General features: G+C 44.5%; 1 protein-coding gene across 4 annotated transcripts in view; it reads right to left on the reverse strand.

The window, feature by feature from the left end:
• Positions 1 to 1,723: 1,723 nt before the first annotated feature.
• The window catches only part of LOC115178772 (son of sevenless homolog 1), an 81,739-nt gene continuing 62,932 nt past the window's right edge, over positions 1,724 to 20,530 (reverse strand). The window contains exons 15-24 of one of the 4 annotated variants that reach the window (XM_029740079.1): positions 17,048 to 17,167; positions 15,308 to 15,470; positions 14,891 to 15,008; positions 14,374 to 14,546; positions 13,696 to 13,812; positions 12,683 to 12,733; positions 11,694 to 11,964; positions 10,954 to 10,998; positions 4,168 to 4,289; positions 1,724 to 3,450 (exon numbers count right to left, since the gene is read on the reverse strand). In XM_029740079.1, the coding sequence (XP_029595939.1) occupies positions 2,872 to 3,450; positions 4,168 to 4,289; positions 10,954 to 10,998; positions 11,694 to 11,964; positions 12,683 to 12,733; positions 13,696 to 13,812; positions 14,374 to 14,546; positions 14,891 to 15,008; positions 15,308 to 15,470; positions 17,048 to 17,167 (1,759 nt within the window). In that variant the 3' untranslated portion in view covers positions 1,724 to 2,871. The remainder of the gene's footprint in view (positions 3,451 to 4,167; positions 4,290 to 10,953; positions 10,999 to 11,693; positions 11,965 to 12,682; positions 12,734 to 13,695; positions 13,813 to 14,373; positions 14,547 to 14,890; positions 15,009 to 15,307; positions 15,471 to 17,047; positions 17,168 to 20,530) is intronic. The other 3 variants (XM_029740081.1, XM_029740080.1, XM_029740082.1) reach the window with 3 other exon arrangements.

Here is a 20,530-nt window from a genome sequence, read left to right on the forward strand (position 1 = left end):
CGTTTAATTAAAAGGTTCCTCCTGAAACTGTGTTATCAACTCCCAATACTATCAGATACACTCAAATCACACATATTAGCCAGTCTCTAGGTGACCCGCTGCACTGAGTCAGGACCTTCAGTACAACTCTTAACAATCAGTCAACCAAATTATCCCCTATGCACTTATCCGCTAAGTGCCCCGGCTAAACGGGCTATTTCTAACCTAAGTGTGTGTATGTAGTTTAACGTCAAATATGAGTCTCTGTTCACATTCTAACTCAGCATAGCAGTGAAACAAATTCATTTACTCATCTAATTTTACCTGACTGCACATCTTGCTGCTGCAGTCGACTTAAATGCTTGGAAGTCATGGTCAGCAGTATATGTTTATCCCAATGTGGCACAATTCTTGCGTTTCGGACACTGCATCAATGTGTTGTGGGTTTAAGAGACCTTCTGTTGCCAAGGCTTTTTCACAGAATTGCTGGTTAACACAAGGTCACTGTGAATGAGATGATCACATACATACAGTACACACATACAACCTGGTTGCTAATTCCTTAAAAAGGTCATTATTACTTTCCTAGATGGAATATTGGTGCACTGATATTGCCGTCAGTTGACCCATCGCGGAACGTGACTTGAATGTGAATGCACATTCTAGTCATTCTATTGCTATGACTCTCAAACTCCAACCATTACATAGCGTATGGACCAGAAAAATAACATGTTTTTGAAAGCAACTGACAGGATGGCCCTATGGAAGAAACCAGGGAGAATAGCCAAGAATTATTACAATGAAAACAACAAACCCAGATGAATTACTTTAGGCTATTCATCATGAGTGCATCCCAAACAGCACCTTATTCCCTATATAGTGCACTACTTTTGACCAGGGTCCATAAATATGGCACCCTATTCCATACACTGCACTTTGGGTGACTCACAGCCCACATTTTGACCCTAGGAAACAAACCACAGTATAAACTGAAGGTGGAACACTTGTACATGTTCAAATAAACCAAAATGATTCAAAAGTACACTTAATTGTCTGATTTTACATACATAAACTATTGCCAAACTCACAGGCTACTGTTCTCTTAATTAAAATCTGGTGTATTCAAGATGTACTGTTACTGTATGATCATCCAATAATGAGTTGGTAACATTTGACTGGAATGTGGTCTACCTGTGATTAAATGTACTGTATTCATGCCCAGCAATTCAACTGCATTTTGCTATGGCCCTTTTTGGATGCTTTAAAAAGGCATCCCTTCATCCGTCCTTTAAGGATTGTGTGGTTTCATGAGTTAAGAAATCAAAACGTGTGGCTCATTTGGTAGAGCATGTTGCTTGCAATGCCAGGGTTGTGGGTTTGATTCCCACGGGGAACCGGTACAAAAAAGTATGGGAAAAAAACGTATGCACTCACTACTGTAAATCGCTCTGGATAAGAGCGTCTGCTAAATGACAGAAATGTTAAAACCTTAAAATGTGTAAATATCCCATACAGGCAAGACTCAAGCTGAAATTTGAGGTAAACAATTAGCGACTACATTTCCATACAGACTCTTTATGATGTTACTGAGAGAGCAAGGTCTCCAGTACATAACCCGATCAGCTTCAGTCATGTCAGATCAGTGACCACTTCGAGGCAGGAAGGAATCATTAAACAAATATATTCAATCAGGGCAGTTTGCATTCTGGATGGTAGCCAGCTCCTCACTCGTTTCATAGTGGACTTATAGTGGTAGAAACACTTTTATTCCCTTGTTTAAAGAAGTCAATCATAATTTTCTTTACATACTCATTGGCAGAAATAAATCAGAACATAAAAGTACTAACACAAACTTAAGAACAATCACTTCTTGTGTTTCTTGAATGCTTGAAAAGTACCTCTTTGGTGTGGATGGGTACCTTAAATCAGGGTTTCTCAAACTCGGTCCTGGGCTGCCCACATTTAGTTTTTTGCCCTCGCACTACACATCTGATTCAGTTACCCAACTCATCATCAAGCTTTGATTATTTGAATCAGCTGTGTAGTGCTAGGGCAAAAAACTAAATGTGCACCCAGGACCGAGTGTGGGAAACCCTGCCTTAAATCATGGTACTCTGGTCGATCTACTGGCACAAAAAAAAACAATTGCCTCGGACTGAGTCTCTACACAAAGCCTTAAACACCATTTAACAACATGATTTCCCAAGTCCCTTTTTCAATCTGAGTGAGGTGGATTGAACGGCAGACATTTGTTATTGGGGAGTTGAAATGGGTTTACAACAGCGTGATAGCTTGAGTCCTCTCTGGTCCGTCTCTGGTCAATATGGGCCACTTTAGTAGATTATTTAGCCCATACACAGTGAGTTAAAACACTATTAAGTTTGTGGATTTCTCCTGGAGTCTGTTCAAACTGGTCTACAGTCTTTATCGTTCCATCATCCAACGTTGCGGTGGACTTGTGTGGTCCTGGTTCATGGTTTATTATGGTTCAAGCTGTATGTGCATGGGTAGGCCACCGAGCTCATTGACAAGTAATGCTGCAATTGATTCACTTAAAAAAAATAAACCAAATGAAATAAACATTGGACGATGACAAACAACATACTGTACATACAAACACACACAACCAAACATACAAACAGTAAGATACCCCCCAAAAGGGTTTTTATAGGTAATCTCCAATGGTCTGCACAAATGAAAAAGGACAATCATCTTTAGTTTAAGTATTTTTTTTTTATAAGGGCACATGATTCTTTTTCCAGGTAGCTAAGAACCTACACTGGCATTGTCTTTTTTTTCTTAAAGTCAACATCACAATTACATTTTGTTTTTGTTCAAGTCTAAAGTCTTTAGTGTTCAATGATTTCCCCCATATCACATACACAAGTATTTTTAAGAGGGGTTGGCATTCTCCAGCACGGGTGGGTCGTCCCGATGCACTAGTGACGGGTGTGACACCGACTCCCTTTTGTACGTTTTGGGAGGGAGCTTGGGGATAGCTTGGGCGGCGGCACTGCTGGTGCTCTGGCGAGGGGGCACAGGGGGGCCAGCTGCACCCCCCAGAGGGAGGAGGGCTGAGTCGCCGCAGCAGTCTGGGCCACTGGGCCCCAGCAGTGGCAAGGGTGGGGAGGGCAGGTGCTTGCGTGGGCCCAGCGAGGGCGAGGGAGTGGGGGGCGGCGGCGGGGTGAGTGGGCCGAACGGCGAGGGTGGGAAGAAGGTCTGGCTCAGCGTGGGTTCGCTGCTGCGGATGCGGCCCAGCGGGGGGGGCTGCAGGTGCAGGGGGCTGTTGGAGCTGGAGAAGACGTCCGGTGTTCTCACGGGCTCCCGCGGCGGCAGGGTGGGTGGGCTGTCAGGCGGCTCCGACACGGAGGTGCGCTCGGTCGAGAGCGAGTAGCGAGGCGAGTAGACCTTGGTGGTGGTGGGCTGCCGTGGGGGGATGGCGGGGGGGCTGTCCAAGTGCTTTGACATCATCTGGAATGTGAGAGACGTGCAGGTGGAAAAGGAGAAAGAAGGAGAAGCACAAACGTTATGAAGAGTGAGGGAGTATGACTCGACAAACTCTCAAAAATGTTATCTAAAATCTCAAGAAATGACTAGCAAATAACTGACAGTGGAAATTAGTTGTGTTTCATTGGATATTTAGCATTCCACATCTACACTCTAGAATCAATCAATCAAGAATCATCCTAATGATTCGATTAACCTGTGCCACCGCACATTGACTCTGTACCGGTACCCCCTGTATATAGCGTCGCTATTGTTATTTTACTGCTGCTCTTTAATTATTTGTTACTTTTATTTCTTATTCTTTTTAAGGTATTTATTTATTTTATTTAACTAGACAAGTCAGTTAAGAACAAATTCTTATTTACAATGACGGCCTACCCCGGCCAAACCCGGACGACGCTGGGCCAATTGTGTACCGCCCTATAGGACTCCCAATCACGTCCGGATGTGATGCAGCTTGGATTCGAACCAGGGACTGCAGTGACACCTCTTGCACTGAGATGCAGTGACACCTCTTGCACTGAGATGCTGCGCCACCCGGGAGCTTGTAAGTAAGCATTCTACTGTAAGGTCTACACCTGTTGTATTTGGCGCATGTGACAAATAAAATGTGATTTTAATTTGATTAATGGTACAGTCTCAGAAAAACTTTAGGTAGCAAACAGGTAAAAATAGAGTCACCTTCGATGGGGAAGATTCAGTGGGGGCGGATTCGGGGCGTCTGCGCGGGGGCACCTCCGGGGGGACGGTGGTGTCTTCAGTGTTCCTGTGGAGACTCACCATGGAGGAAACCGAGGAGGACCCTGGAATAGAAGGAAATCAGGTTCATTAAAATTAAGCCTTACAAGAAGACAGTAATTACACATATTTAACCCCAATTCATCCCATACAGGACTCTACAACTCAGGGATGGGCAACTGAGTGTCTTGGGGGTTCTCTCTATTGCCTGACACTTGACTGTTCACTAGGTTTTAAAATCACACATTTCATTTCAAAGAAAGAGAAGAACTGCAGACATTCAGGCCCACGAAGGATGGAGTAAATACAAGCATTGAAAACACAGAAAATGAAAAAAATAAGAGAATAGAGCATGAATGGATGGGTAATAGAAACTCTTTTAGGAAGGGTATACAAAGACAACACTAAAGTATTATGTTTGAGGAAGCAATCACGTCAACCAACTTCAATGATGCCTAATATTACGGGTTCTACTACATACAACTACTACTAACTATACAGTGCATTAAAAAAGTATTCAGACCCCTTGACTTTTCCAATTTTTTTTACATTACAGCCTTATTCTAAACTTGATCAAAAAAAAAAAATCCTCAATCTACACAAAATACCCCATAACGGCAAAGCAAAAACAGATTTTTTGAAATGTTTGCAAATGTATTAAAAATTAAAAACAGAAATCAATCAAACCAAACTTTGTCACATGCGCCGAATACAACGAGTATAGACTTTACCGTGAAATACTTACTTACAAGCCCTTAACCAACAGTACAGTTCAAGAAGAAAATATTTACCAAGCAGACTAAAATAAAAAGTAACAATAAAAAGTAACACAATAAGAATAACATATGTGTGGGGATACAGGCTAGTTGAGGTAATCTGTATATGTAGGTGGGGGCGAAGTGACTATGCATAGGTAAACAAACAGCGAGTAGCAGCAGTGTACAAAAGGGAAGGTCAATGTAAATTGTCTGGTGGCGATTTTATGAATTGTTCAGCAGTCTTATGGCTTGGGGGTAAAAGCTGTTGACAAGCCTTTTGGTTCTAGACTTGCCGTGCGGTAGCAGAGAAAACAGTCTATGACTTGGGTGACTGGAGTCTGACAAGTTTATGGGCTTTCCTCTGACACCGCCAATTACAAAGGTCCTGGATGGCAGGAAGCTTGTGATGTACTGGGCCGTTCGGCACTACCCTCTAGCGCCTTACGGTCAGATGCTGGGCAGTTGCCATAACAGGCGGTGATGCAACCGGTCAGGATGCTCTCGATGGTGCAGCTGTAGAACCTTTTGAAGATCTGGGGACCCATCCCAAATCTTTTCAGTCTCCGGAAGGGGAAAAGGTTTTGTCGTGCCCTCTTCATGACTGTCTTGGTATGTTTGGACCATGATAGTTGGTTGGTGATGTGGACACCAAGGAACTTGAAACTCTCGACCCGCTCCACTACAGCCCCGGCGATGTTAAATGGGGGCTTTTCGGCCCGCCATTTCCTGTAGTCCATGATCAGCTCTTTCGTCTTGTTGTCCTGGCACCACACTGCCAGTTCTCTGACCTCCTCCCTACAGCCAGTCTCATCATTGTCGGTGATCAGGCCTACCACTGTTGTGTCGTCAGCAAACTTAATGGTGTTGGAGTCGTGTTTGGCCACGCAGTCGTGGGTGTACAGGGAAAACAGGAGGGGACTAAGTACACAGCACCTGGGGGCGGCCCGTCAGGAAGTCCAGGATCCAGTTGCAGAGGGAGGTGTTTAGTCTCAGAGTCCTTAGTTTAGTGATGAGCTTTGAGGGTACTATGGTGTTGAACGCTGAGCTGTAGTCAATGAATAGCATTCTCACATAAGTGTTTCTTTTGTCCAGGTGAGAAGGGACAGTGTGGAGTGCGACTGAGTCATCTGTGGATCTGTTGGGGCGGTATGCAAATTGGAGTGGGTCTAGGGTGATGTGAGCCATGACCAGCCTTTCAAAGCACTTCATGGCTACCGACGTGAGTGCCACAGGGCGGCAATCATTTAGGCAGGTTACCTTCGCTTCCTTGGGCACAGGGACTATGGTGGTCTGCTTGAAACACGTAGGTATTACAGACTTGGTCGGGGAGATGTTGAAAATGTCAGTGAAGACACTTGACAGTTGGTCCGCGCATGTTTTGAATACACGTCCTGGTAATCTGACTTGCCCAGCGGCTTTCTGAATGTTGACCTGTTTAAAATGTCTTGCTCACATCGGCTACCGAGAGCGTGATCACACAGTCATCCAGAACAGCTGGTGCTCTCTTGCATGCTTCAGTGTTGCTTGCCTCGAAGTGAGCATAAAAGGCATTTAGCTCGTCTGGTAGGCTCGCGTCACTGGGCAGCTTGCGTCTGGGTTTCCCTTTGTAGTCATAGTGCCAGCTTCGTTTTGCGGTGGTAAATAGACGGCTACGAAAAATACAGATGAGAACACTCTTGGTAGATAGTGTGGTCTACAGCTTATCATAAGGTACTCTACCTCAGGCGAGCAATACCTTCGAGACTTCTTTAATATTAGACATTGCGCACCAGCTGTTATTGACAGAAAGACACACACCCCCACCCCTCGTCTTACCAGAGGTAGCGTCTCTGTTCTGCCGGTGCATGGAAATCCCGCTAGCTCTATATTGTTCGTATCTTCGTTCAGCCACGTCTCGGTGAAACATAAGATGTTCCAGCTTTTAATGTCCCGTTGGTAGGATAATCTTAATTGTAGGTCATCAATTTTATTTTCCAATGATTGCACATTAGGAAGAAGGATGGAAGGCGTCTTTTCTTCATGCAAAAGGCGTGGATCTGGGTCTGTTCCAGTGAAAGCAGGATGTCCTTCTCATCGGACTCATTAAAGGGAAAAGTTTCTTCCAGTCCGCAGTGAGAAATCCCTTTTTTGATGTCCAGAAGTTATTTTCGGTCATAAGACACCGGTAGCAGCAACATTATGTACACAATAAGTCAAAAAATAAGTTACACAAAATGCAAAAAAAAAAGACAAAATAGCACAATTGGTTGGGAGAATGTAAAATGTCAGAAGTATGAATACAGAAGTATTGAGACTCGAAATTGAGCTCAGGTGCATCCTCTTTCCATTTATCATCCTTGAGATGTTTCCACAACTTGGAGTCCACTTGTGGTACATTCAATTGATTGGACATGATTTGGAAAGGCACACACCTATCTATATAAGGTCCCACAGTTGACAGTGCATGTCAGAGCAAAAACCAAGCCATGATGTTGAAAGAATTGTCCTTCGAGCTCCGAGACAGAATTGTTTCGAGGCACAGTTCTGGGGAAGGGTACCAAAACAATTCTGCAGCATTGAAGGTCCCCAAGAACACACTGGCCTCCATCATTCTTAAATGGAAGAAGTTTGGAAACACTAAGACTCTTCCTAGAGCTGGCCACCCGGCCAAACAGAGCAATCGGGGGAGATGGGCCTTGGTCAGGGAGGTGACCAAGAACCCGACGGTTACTCTGACAGAGCTCTAAAGTTCCTCTGTGGAGATGGGAGAACCTTCCAGAAGGACAACCATCTCTGCAGTACTCCACCAATCAGGCTTTATGGTAGAGTTGCCAGATGGGAGCCCCTCCTCAGTAAAAAGGCACATGACAGCCCACTTGGGAGTTTGCCAAAAGGCAGCTAAAGACTCTCAGAAAATAAGAAACAAGATTCTTTGGTCTGATGAAACCAAGATTGAACTCTTTGGCCTGAATGCCAAGTGTCACGTCTGGACGAAACCTGGCACCATCCCTACGGTGAAGCATGGTGGTAGCAGCATCATACTGTGGGATTTTCTGGAAGACTATTTAGGATCGAGTAAAAGATTAACGGAGCAAAGTACAGAGATCCTTGACGAAGTCCTGTGCGCTCTGGAGCAGGTTATCAGACTGGGGTGAAGGTTCACCTTCAAACAGGACAACAACCCTAAGCACACAGCCAAGACAATGCAGGAGTGGCTTCGGGACAAATCTCTGAATGTCCTTGAGTGGCCCAGCCAGATCCCGGACCTGAACCCGATCGAACATCTCTGGAGACACCTGAAAATAGTTGAGCAGCGAAACTCCCCATCCAACCTGACAGAGCTTGAGAGGATCTGCAGAGAAGAATGGGAGAAACTCCCCAAATACAGGTGTGCCAAGCTTGTAGCGTCATACCCAAGAAGACTTGAGACTGTAATCGCTGCCAAAGGTGCTTCAACAAAGTACTGAGTAAAGGGTCTGATTCCTGCTTACAAGCAAAAATGTAAGCAGGAAGCACCAGTGATTCGGTGAATAAAAAAGTGGTCAAATGAAACAGATGCTAAGCTACAGAACTGTTTTGCTAGCACAGACTGGAATATGTTCCGGGATTCTTCCGATGGCATTGAGGAGTACACCACATCAGTCACTGGCTTCATCAATAAGTGCATCGATGACGTTGTCTGTACGTACATACCCCAACCAGCACTGAGCTAAAGGGTAGAGTTGTCGTTTTCAAGGAGCGGGACTCTAACCCGGAAGCTTATAAGAAATCCCACTATGCCCTCCGACGAACCATCACAGGCAAAGCGTCAATACTGGACTAAGATCGAATCGTACTACAACGGCTCCGACGCACGTCGGATGTGGCAGGGCTTGCAAACTATTACAGACTACAAAAGGGAAGCACAGCCGAGAGCTGCCCAGTGACACGAGCCTACCAGAGGAGCTAAATTACTTCTATGCTCGCTTCGAGGCAAGTAACACAAACATGCTTGAGAGCATTAGCTGTTCCGGACGACTGCGTGATCACGCTCTACGCAGTCGATGTGAGTAAGACCTTTAAATAGGTCAACATTCACAAGGCCGCAGGGCCAGACGGATTACCAGGACGTGTACTCCGAGCATGCCGCCCCAACAGATCCACAGATGATGCAATCTCTATTGCACTCCACAGTGCCCTTTCACACCTGGACAAAAGGAATACCTATGTGAGAATGCTATTCATTGACTACAGCTCAGCGTTCAACACTATAGTGCCCTCAAAGCTCGTCACTAAGCTAAGGACCCTGGGACTAAACACTGCAACTTCCCGACGGGCCACCCCCAGGTGGTAAGGGTAGCTAACAACACACCCGACACGCTGATCCTCAACACGGGGGCCCCCTCAGGGGTGCGGGCTCAGTCCCCTCCTGTACTCCCTGTTCACTCATGACTGCACGGCCAGGCACCACTCCAACACCATCATTAAGTTTGCTGATGACAACAGTGGTAGGGCCTGATCACCGACAACGACGAGACAGCCTATAGAGAGGTGATTAGAGACCTGAATGTGTGGTGTAAGGACGACAACAACTTCTCCTTAACTTCTCCTTAAAAGGAGATGATCGTGGACTACAGGAAAATGAGGACCGAGCACGCCCACATTCTCATCGACGGGGCTGTAGTGAAGCAGGTTGAGAGCTTCAAGTTCCTTGGCGTCCACATCAGCAACAAATTAACATGGTCCAAGCACACCAAGACAGTCGTGAAGAGGGCACAACAAAACCTATTCCCCTCAGGAGACTGAACAGATTTGCCATGGGTCATCAGATCCTCAAAAGGTTCTACAGCTGCACCATTGAGAGCATTCTGACAGGTTGCATCACTGCCTGGTATTGCAACTGCTCGGCCTCTGACCGCAAGGCACTACCGAGGGTAGTGTTTCCGGCCAGTACATCACCTGTTGCCAAGCTTCCTGCCAGACTGTTCTCTCTGCTTCCTTATGGCAAGTGGTACCGGAGCGCCAAAGCTAGGTCCAAGAGGCTACTAAAGAGCTTTTTCCCCCAAGCCATAAGACTGAACATCTAATCAATTGGCTACCCAGACTACTTGCATTGCCCCCCCTTTTATGCAGCTGCTACTCTCTGTTATTATCTATGCATAGTCACTTTATTAACTATCTACATAACCGGTGCCCATGCACATTGACTCAGTACCGGGACCCCCTGTATATAGCCTCACTATTGTTATTTTAATGCTGTTCTTTAATTGTTACTTTTATTCATTTAATTTTTTGTATTTTTCTTAAAACTGCATTGTTGGTTAAGGGCTTGTAAGTAAGCATTTCACTGTAAAGGTCTACACCTGTTGTATTCGGGCGCATGTGACAAATAACATTTGATTTGATTATTTACGTGAATGTGATATTTCAGTATTTTATTTGTAACAAATGTGCAAAAATAAAAAAAAGGTTTTTGCTTTGTCATTATGGGGTATTGTGTGTAGATTGATGAGGGATTTGTATTTATTTTTTATCCATTTTAGAGTAAGGCTCTAACGTAACCGAATGTGGAAAAACTCAAGGGGTCTGAATACTTTCCGAATGCACTGTATACCACAGAGTAATATATAAAACCTCAAAGTGACAATGAATTCCGGACAGGCGAACAAGAGGGGGGTGACACTCATCTAAGGTCAGTTCAGCTGGTCAGGAGTCTGGTTTGGGTCAGGATTTAGAGCCGATCCTAGATCTGTTTCTGTGGGCAACGTCTACTTGGAAACACACACACACAGACAACAGAGCATTCTTTGCCATGGAGATGGACAGGCACAACGGTGGGCGAAGATGGGAGCAATGAGGTGGATGTCAGGTGCATGCGGGTAGGTTGAGGCAAGTAGGGCTAGGGAAGGTCAGAATGAGTGAGAAACGGGGGTGGGTTGATGTAGTAGTTTGTGTGGGTGGATGGGTAGTGAGGGGACACTGACAACAGGAAGACTTTGAGGGTCATACTAACGTGGGCCATGTGGTAAGGAGACCTGGACAAAGACGCTGTCGCAGTCTGGATGGAGGGAGAGGCCGGAGGAGAGAAAAGAGAAGAGAGAGAGAAGGCCCTGAGAGAATGAGAGACTGAGGCGGAAGAACCAGTTTCATTTCGGACCACCCAAACTGTTCACAATTCTGAAAGGACTGCGGGTGTCAAGCCCCCCCCCCCCCCACATACACACACTCCTTGTTACAACGGAGTTCTGAAAATGGAAAAGTTACTGATATAATGCGAGTTACAGGGTAATGTAGAATGGGTTAGTTCAGAGTTAGTATCTTTAGGGTAAGTGGTTGTGTTGTATTCCGTTGGATGTGCTCAGTACCATATACTGTACATAAACTGGAATACTGGCATTATCCATGTTGGCGCCAACATTTCACATTGATTGCACTCTGACTGGTCTTGAATGCATTGTTCCTTCCTCCCTTCCTTGGAGTAATCCCTGATCTGACATGACAGGATTGGTGAAAGCTAAGAAGTGAAACACTTTGCATTCACCTATCTAATCACTTATCATCTTAGATCCAAGAAGGGGAGGAAGGAAGCATTTTGACAGTTTTCTTTAGGTACCACCTTAAATTCAAAATCTCAAACTGTGTTTAACAAACACTTTCTCTATAAGCTCTAGCTGCGCTCCCACCCAACCTATCCTCCCTCCTCCGCAATCCCCACCCAACCCGCTCCCTCGTCCAGCTTGAAGGACCACCTACTGGAGTGGAAGGGGCTGGAGGGGCCCTGGGGGGAGTCGAACACGCTGCCGATATCTGTGGAGCTGGAGGCAGCCGAGGCTGGCGGCGGCGTGAGGGGCGTGCGCGGCGAGTTGGGTGCAGAGGCGGCGCTCTCCATCTCGCTATCAGGGATGCGGCTGTAGCTGATCTTGCGCGGCTCATTCTGCAGTGGCGTCGGATGGCGCATGGTGCCCGGGCGCACCGAGGACGGGCGCACGCCGGGGGACTTGAGCGGGCAGTTGTACTTCTTGGGCTGGAAGGAGAAGGGGGGGGGGGGGGGTTGAAGGAGGGGTCAGGGCAACACTTCTACAATGTCAGGGCTACTCAACTGCAGACCCTCAGCCCTCAAGTACTACTGGCTCTGGTAGTTAATTGTTCAATTACTGTCAGAGATTGGGGGACTACCTGGTTAGTGTGTTACCTATAGGTAACTGCCAAAATAAACAAACACCAACATAAAGTGTCTTAATAGGGCGTTGGGCCACAACAAGCCGTCAGAACAGCTTCAATATGCCTTGGCGTAGATTCTACAAGTGTTTACAACTTTATTTGGAGGGATGTGACACCATTCTTCCATGAGAAATTCCATAATGTGGTGTTTTGTTGATGGAAAACGCCGTCTCAGGTGCTGCTCCAGAATCTACCGTAAGTGTTCAATTGGGTGAGATCTGGTGACTGACACACACACACTTTAAACCCTCTAAGCACCATTGATTTCCCTCTTTCAAAGTCACCGATCTCTTCTTCTAGCCATGGTAGCCAAAAGAATGAGAAACTGAGCATTTTTATACATGACCCTAAGCATGATGGGATGTTAATTGCTTAATTAGCTCAGGAACACCTGTGTGGAAGCAACTGCTTTCAATATACTTTATACCCCTCATTTACTCAAGTGGGTCCTTTATTTTGGCAGTTACCTGTAATTGTTAGAGGTATAAATTCTGCTGACATATTTTCAGTCTTTTTTCTACCTTAATAGCAGGGGCGTTGCGTCCATATAGGGCGCTCGGACGCCGCCCCACCTGGCAGCAATGAGATAAAAATGGATTTACAAAAATTAATATAATGATAAAATACTGTAATAATATCAAGTTTGTGTAAATAAATAACTGCATTTAGATTACAAATTGAGTTTTCAAAAAGAAAATGTGCTGCTGTAATTGGCAGTGTAGTTCCAGCATTCCAGAGAGCTTCTCAAGCCACCTCATTCAATGCAATTCAAAGTTATCCCTATACCCCTTGCGGTTATCATAGGATTTTAGCCACTCTTATTGAACCTATCCAAAGAGCCCCTGGTTTGCAATTATAACTCTGTACACCAGATGGCGATGATCGACAAAACGCTGCACCGTTGTCAGGTATGAAGTGAGCGCAGACACAGAAGATGACACTGTCAAACAGCTGTTTTGGGCAAAGCTCAAACAAGCCATAACGTTAGCTATAACTAAACTACCACAAGTTTTCGTCTGTTACTGTATTCCCACACGCTTGTAAGTCTAGCAAATAAGTTGAAGTTGAACATTTGCAGTAGCCTACTTATTCCGTTTGGAAATGTGGACTTATTTGTCAGCTACTTATTGCCAGTTTGCAACAGCCCCACCTGTTGGAAATTTCACGAGACGCCACTGCTTAGGAGTATACATGGAGCCACACATGCTTAAGTGTTGCTCAGTGTGGTCCCGTGGCTCAGTTGGTAGAGTATGACGCTTGCAACGCCAGGGTTGTGGCTTTGTTTCCCGGGGGGGGGGGGGGCAGAACAAAAAATGATACACTCACTACTGTAAGTCACTCTGGATAAGAGCGTCCGCTAAATGACTAAAATGTAAAACAATGAATAGTGGACAAAAATTATTTTTCATCTTAACTCATGAAGTTTCAATGTCATTCTAACAAAGGTTTGAAATACAACAACTGATCAGACTGCATAGGGAGTCCGAGAGAGGATAATCACGTGAACCGTAAAGGAGAGGAACGAGACACTTACAAATCGAGGCAACGACCGGGCATTCCGAGGCTCAATCTCCAGTGACTTGTTGAACAGATAGTCAGCAAACTCCTTCTCTGCCTTGTCCTCCATTGGATTGAGGTTTTCAAAGAACTTCTGTTTTACACAAAGGAGAGAAACAGGGAGTAGTCAGAAAGATGGATCCATTGTGAAATATACATTGTTATCCTAATGACTATAGACAAGGGTGTGGGGTGATTGGGGACAATTGGATAAATAACCACATAGTACATGTCGGGAGCTGAGTGGCAGTAACTCTACTAAGCGGTGAATTCTAAGTTCCACATTTCGAATTTTCACTTAGTCATGCATAGATGTCAATGAGACTAAAGTTTAAGCTAGGAATCACCACTAAATGTATATCTAATCAAAAACTAAGAGGTTGCTATGACTTGGCAAACTGTCAACTGTACATGGGAACTGTAGAGATGAAATCGTGAAAGGAAACAGGCCAAATTATGTTTTATATTACTCCCTTGTGTTAATCATATTTATACCCATTCATATTCCACGTAACCAAATGGTATTTGTGAAACGTTGATGGGTTGGACCGTGCTGCAAAGCCAATTTCTCAAAAAATGTTGACTGTTGCAGGCTGGCCATATAGTGGTGACCAACTTCAACCGAACGTGCGACATCACTGTTTTCGCTCCTCACCCGGATATCGCTCTCCACCCGCAAGCAGTAGGGCTGGTTCTGGTATTGCTGGATCTCCCCGGTAATCTCCGCCACTTTCCGTCGCTTGCTGAAGTTGATCAGCTCCTTGCCATGCCTCTTCAGGAAGTCAGGGTTGCCTTCCTCCGTCTTCAGGATGTTCGTCAAGTAGATCCCTGAGGAGAGGGTTAGAGAGAGAGAGAAAAGACATGAGAGAGTGGAGCAATGATGTCGATGGACTGGCACCGGTTCGTGGAACGTTGCTGGCCGGTCCCCGAGATGGTTAACCAACACTAGTTTTAATGTAAACGGTCCTCCAAGGAGGAAAAACCCAAGCTTAACATAGCATAGGACAGGATCAACTTTAATGTTCCCGAGGGGGAAATTGTCTTACATACACAGTACTGCTGTGTACAAAATCAAAACGGTACGTTACTTGTGAGTCCCCGACACAAAAAGGACCATAGCTTCCTCGTCCCTGGTATCAAAAAGGTTGAGAAACACCGCTCTAGAGCATTACCAAAGAAGGGGACACAGGGGGGGTTGATGGAGCGTAGTTTTGCCAGGTACTTCTTGTAGTGGTCCTCGCTCAGTTCATGGGCCTCCTCCAGAATCTTCCTCTGTCGGCTTGGAATTTGCTGGAGAGGGGCCGAAAGTTCAGTCAAAACAATTGTATATACTTCGTCCTACAGATGTCTCTCTATGGTACAGAGGCACATTGTGTCATGCTTTCTATTGATAAGAAATCCATAACTTTGTTACCTCAAAGTAGAGACTTACTAATTACAATACTCATCAACACAAGGCACTTATTTGGTACTGCAATTTTTATCGGATTCATGCAATGCCAGATAGTACCAAGACAGTATTATCACACCATTTCCTAACAACGACTTTAAAGAATCTTGCAGAAAGAACCCCTCCAGGCCTTCATCACCTCGAAGGTGTGGTCTAGCCGGTAGACGGGCGAGGAGTTCATGGCGCTGACCACCTCCAGCACGCCGTTGAAGTTGTTGAGCTCCTGGAACACCTGCAGGATCTCGATGATACGCGCCACCACCGCTGCCCGCTCTTCCAGGTTCTCCGTCTCTACGATACACCTGTGGAGAACGTAGTACATTGAAAAACATATGCTATTTAAACCCAGGGGCCAGGGCCGTGTTCATTAGGGACTAAATGGACAACTGACAAACAGGGAGGGACTACCTTTTTGTTTTGAATTGCAAAACGTTTTCTGCTGCAAGCCCTAATAAACATGACTCAGGTCTGCATAGTTCAGTCATTTTACTTCCACAGTTGGTGGATGACAAAGTGTAAGGTAAGTGGTGGGAAAGAAAATACGTATTGGTACATTTTAATGCTCCGAAATGTATTAATTAGTAACAACATATTGACCTGTTAGTCCTCATTTGGTAAGATGGCGAGCTATTAAGTCAGTGTAAGGACCACATTTCACTCAGCCAATTCAGTGGCCCCTGAAAACTAATCAGGAAGTCTCTGGAGATATCAAGTCTGGTGTGATATCGCACATAAAATCAGACAGGGATTAGCAGGATTAGCATACACAAAGAACAGTCCCAAAATGTTTCCTTTTCACCTTGAGAATCAACATGGGGAGGATAGGAGTAATCGCAGCCTTATTTAGGGTTAAGTTCTGCCACCTACATAAAGCATTCATAACACCTGTATGCAGTGCACTAAAGGACATGACATAACTATACTGAACAAAAACGCAACAATTTCAATGATTTTACTGAGTTACAGTTCATATAAGGAAATCAGTCAATTGAAACAAATTCATTAGTCCCTAATCTATGGATATCACATGGCAGGGCAGGGGCGCAGCCATGGGTGGGCCTGGAAGGGCATAGGCCCACCCACTTGGGAGCCAGGCCCACCGACTAGGGAGCCAGGCCCAGCCAATCAGAATTAGTTTTTCCCCCACAAAAGGGCTTTAATAGACAGAAATAACCCTGTTTCATCAGTTTCATCAGCTGTCCAAGTGGCTGGTCTCAGCCGGACGTGGAGGTCCTGGGCTGGCGTGGTTACACGTGGTCTGCGGTTGTGAGGCCAGTTGGACATATTGCCAAATTCTCTAAAATGACGTTGGACACGGCTTATGGTAGAGAAAGGAACATTCAATTCTCTGGCAACAGCTCTGGTGGACATTCCTGCAGTCAGCGTGCAAATTGCATGCTCCCTCAAAACTCGAGATACCTGTGGCATTGTGTTGTGTGACAAAACTGCACATTTTAGAGTGGCCTTTTATTGTCCACAGCACAAGGTGAACCTGTGTAATGATCATGCTGTTTAATCAGCTTCTTGATATGCCACACCTGTCAGGTGGATGGATTATCTTGGCAAAGGAGAAATGCTCACTAACAGGGATGTAAACTCATTTGTGCACAACTTTTGAGAGAAATAAGATTTTTGTGCTCATGGAAGATTTCTGGGATCTTTTATTTCTGCTCATGAAACATGGGACCAACACTTTACATGTTGCGTTTTTAGTTTTGTTCAGTATACATTGAGCTACATAACAGCTACATAATATACTTTATCATGCCATAAATTCATCATAGAAAATGCTTTGTTAACACTGCAAGTGTAAGGAGTATAATATTCTCCTTTCACAAGGCTTCTTTGTGATGCCAAAAAACAAAATGGGTGCTCTTACTTTTCGAACCACAACGTGAGGTTGGTGGTGTGGCGGATCATGCGCAGAAGGTTGGGCGAGTTCAGCTCCTTGTCCTCCTTCGTCCACACGCTGCCCACCAGCTCTGACGGCTGCACCGCCCTGTAGATATAGGTCAGAGGTCAGAGAGAGGACAATAATGCAGAGGTCAGTCGCTTTGACGCTTCAAGTAGATGCTCCAAACCAAAGATCTAGGAGGAGATTACCATATGCCCAAACTATTATATGCCATTACTTAAAAGAGACTTACAAAAAATGTATGCAGTCACTATACTGTATGTTTATGTGATCCCAGCAGGAATTGAAGCCACAACTTTAGTGTTGCTAGCACCATGTGTTCACCATATGAGCGACAGAGGACCACCATTATTAGTTATATGACAACAACAACAACAAAAATCAGACATTGTGTCAGTGGTGCAAACTTCTACCGACTCTAGTCTTGGCAGCTAAGGGAGTTTTCTGTGCCAGCATTGTGGTAAGATTTTCAGACAATACCGGCGACCATTGTTGGGCCACAAGGCCGGTGTGTTGTGATCTCGTCGTAGGAAATGGAGTATAGTGAATTTAATGTTTTTATTTTAACAGGTAGCCAAGGGTCTCATTTCCAGGTGAGCCCTGTGTACACAATACACATCAATATACAAATTTAAAACTAAACATGCATAAATACGTGTTAATATTAAAAATACACAAAAAGTAAATACAGAATCATAAACAACAGTTACAGTTCTCAGCTACTAGGTTTTCAATCAACACCCTAAACTGCCCGAGCTGCACCAGAACATCCAATTTTAACGAGATCTGTAAATTGTTCCAGCGGTGGGGGCGCATTAAAACTAAAAAGCGGATTTACTTAATTCAGTGGAGACGCGAGGAACCTCAAGAGTTAACCAACCCTGTGAATGCGTTTCATAACTCATGTTTTCATACTTCAACAACAAAGTCAGCTGAGTCAGAAGCTTGTGTAGTAAACAAAGAGGGAGTAATGAAGTGACCTACAGGACATTAATGAGGACCAGCTCAATTCATGGACATTTCAATTGATATTCTTACAGTATATACAATGAGTTACCATAGATGCTGATCTTGGATCAGTTCTGAATTTCCCCCACTAATGGTTACGGTTCGAATTGGGAGAGAGAAAGCTGATCATAGATCTGCACCAAGGGGAAACTTCACCCCGGAGCGTGGGAAAGAGGTGAGGGGATAACCTTGGGTACGGCCCAAACTAGCTGTTCCCACAGGCCCAGCGACTTCAGAGGGGGAAGTGTGTCCCCTCTCTGGTGCTGTACGTTTGTATGTACAGTTGAAGTCGGAAGTTACCATACATCTTAGCCAAATACATTTAAACTCAGATTTTCACAATTCCTGACATTTAATCTTGTAAAAATTCCCTGTCTTGGGTCAGTTAGGATCACCACTTTATTTTAAGAGTGTGAAATGTCAGAATAATAGTAGAGAATGATTTATTTCAGCTTTTATTTCTTTCATCACATTCCCAGTGGGTCAGAAGTTTATGTACACTCGATTAGTATTTGGTAGCGTTGCCTTTAAATTGATTCACTTGGGTCAAACGTTTCGGGTAGCCTTCCACAAGCGTCCCACAATAAGTTGGGTGAATTTTGGCCCATTCCTCCTGACAGAGCTGGTGTAAGTGAGTCAGGTTTGTAGGCCTCCATGCTCGCACACACCTTTTCAGTTCTGGCCACAAGTTTTCTATTGGATTGAGGTCAGGGCTTTGTGATGGCCACTCCAATACCTTGACTTTGTTGTCCTTAAGCCATTTTGCCACAACTTTGGAAGTATGCTTCGGGTCATTGTCCACTTGCAAGACCCATTTGTGACCAAGCTTTAACTTCCTGACTGATGTCTTGAGATGTTGCTTCAACATATCCACATAATTTTACATCCTCATGATGCCATCTATTTTGTGAAGTGCACCTCCTGCAGCAAAGCACCCCCACAACATGATGCTGCCACCCTCGTGCTTCACGGTTGGGATGGTGTTCTTAAGCTTGCAAGCATCCCCCTTTCCTCCAAACATAACGATGGTCATTATGGCCAAACAGTTCTATTTTTGTTTCATCAGACCAGAGGACATTTCTCCAAAAAGTCTTTGTCCCCATGTGCAGTTGCAAACCGAAGTCTGGCTTTTTTTTTCTCGGTTTTGGAGCAGTGGCTGAGCAGCATTTCAGGTTGTGTCGATATAGGACTCTTTTTACAGTGGATATAGATACTTTTGTACCTGTTTCCTACCGGCATCTTCACAAGGTCCTTTGCTTTTGTTGCGGGATTGATTTGCACTTTTCGCACGAAAGTACGTTCATCTCTAGGAGACAGAATGTGTCTCCATCCTGAGCGGTATGACGGCTGCGTGGTCCCATGGTGTTTATACTTGCGTACTACTGTTTGTACAAATGAACGTGGTACCTTCAGGCATTTGGAAATTGCTCCCAAGGATGAACCAGACTTGTGGAGGTCTACAATTTTTTTTCTGAGGTCTTGGCTGATTTCTTTTGATTTTCCCATGATGTTAAGCAAAGAGGCACTGAGTTTGAAGGTAGGCCTTGAAATACATCCACAAGTACACCTCCAATTGACTCAAATGATGTCAATTAGCCTATCAGAAGCTTCTAAAGCCATGACATCATTTTCTGGAATTTTCCAAGCTGTTTAAAGCCAACTTAGTGTATGTAAACTTCTGACCCACTGGAATTGTGATACAGTGAATTATAAGTGAAATAATCTGTCTGTAAACAATTGCTGTAAAAATGACTTGTGTCATGCACAAAGTAGATGTCCTAACCTATTTGCCAAAACTATAGTTTGTTAACAAGAAATTTGTGGAATGGTTGAAAAACAAGTTAATGACTCCAACCTAACTGTGTAAACTTCCAATTTCAACTACGTATGTGTGTGTGTGTGTGTGTAAGTACACTACCGTCCAAAGGTTTGGGGTCACTTAGAAATGTCCTTGTTTTTGAAAGAAAAGCACATTTTCTGTCCATTACAATAACATCAAATCAGACATACAGTGTAGACATTGGTCATTTTGGAAATGACTATTGTAGCTGGAAACGGCAGATTTTTAATGGAATATCTACATACTGTAGGGATACATAGGCCCATTATCAGCAACCATCACTTCTGTGTTCCAATGGCACGTTGTGTTAGCTAATCCAAGTTTAGAATTTTAAAAGGCTAATTGATCATTAGAAAACCCTTTTGCAATTATGTTAGCACAGCTGAAAACTGTTGTGCTAATTAAAGAAGCAATAAAACTGGCCTTCTTTAGACTAGTTGAGTATCTGGAGCATCAGCATTTGTGGGTTCAATTACAGGCTAAAAATGGCCAGAAACAAAGCCCTTTCTTCTGAAACTCGTCAGTCTATTATTGTTCTGAGAAATGAAGGCTATTCCATGCGAGAAATTTCCAAGAAACTGAAGATCTCGTACAACGCT

Source organism: Salmo trutta, chromosome 38, assembly GCF_901001165.1.
Source record: "Salmo trutta chromosome 38, fSalTru1.1, whole genome shotgun sequence".
In the NCBI taxonomy this organism is placed as follows: Eukaryota; Metazoa; Chordata; class Actinopteri; order Salmoniformes; family Salmonidae; genus Salmo; species Salmo trutta.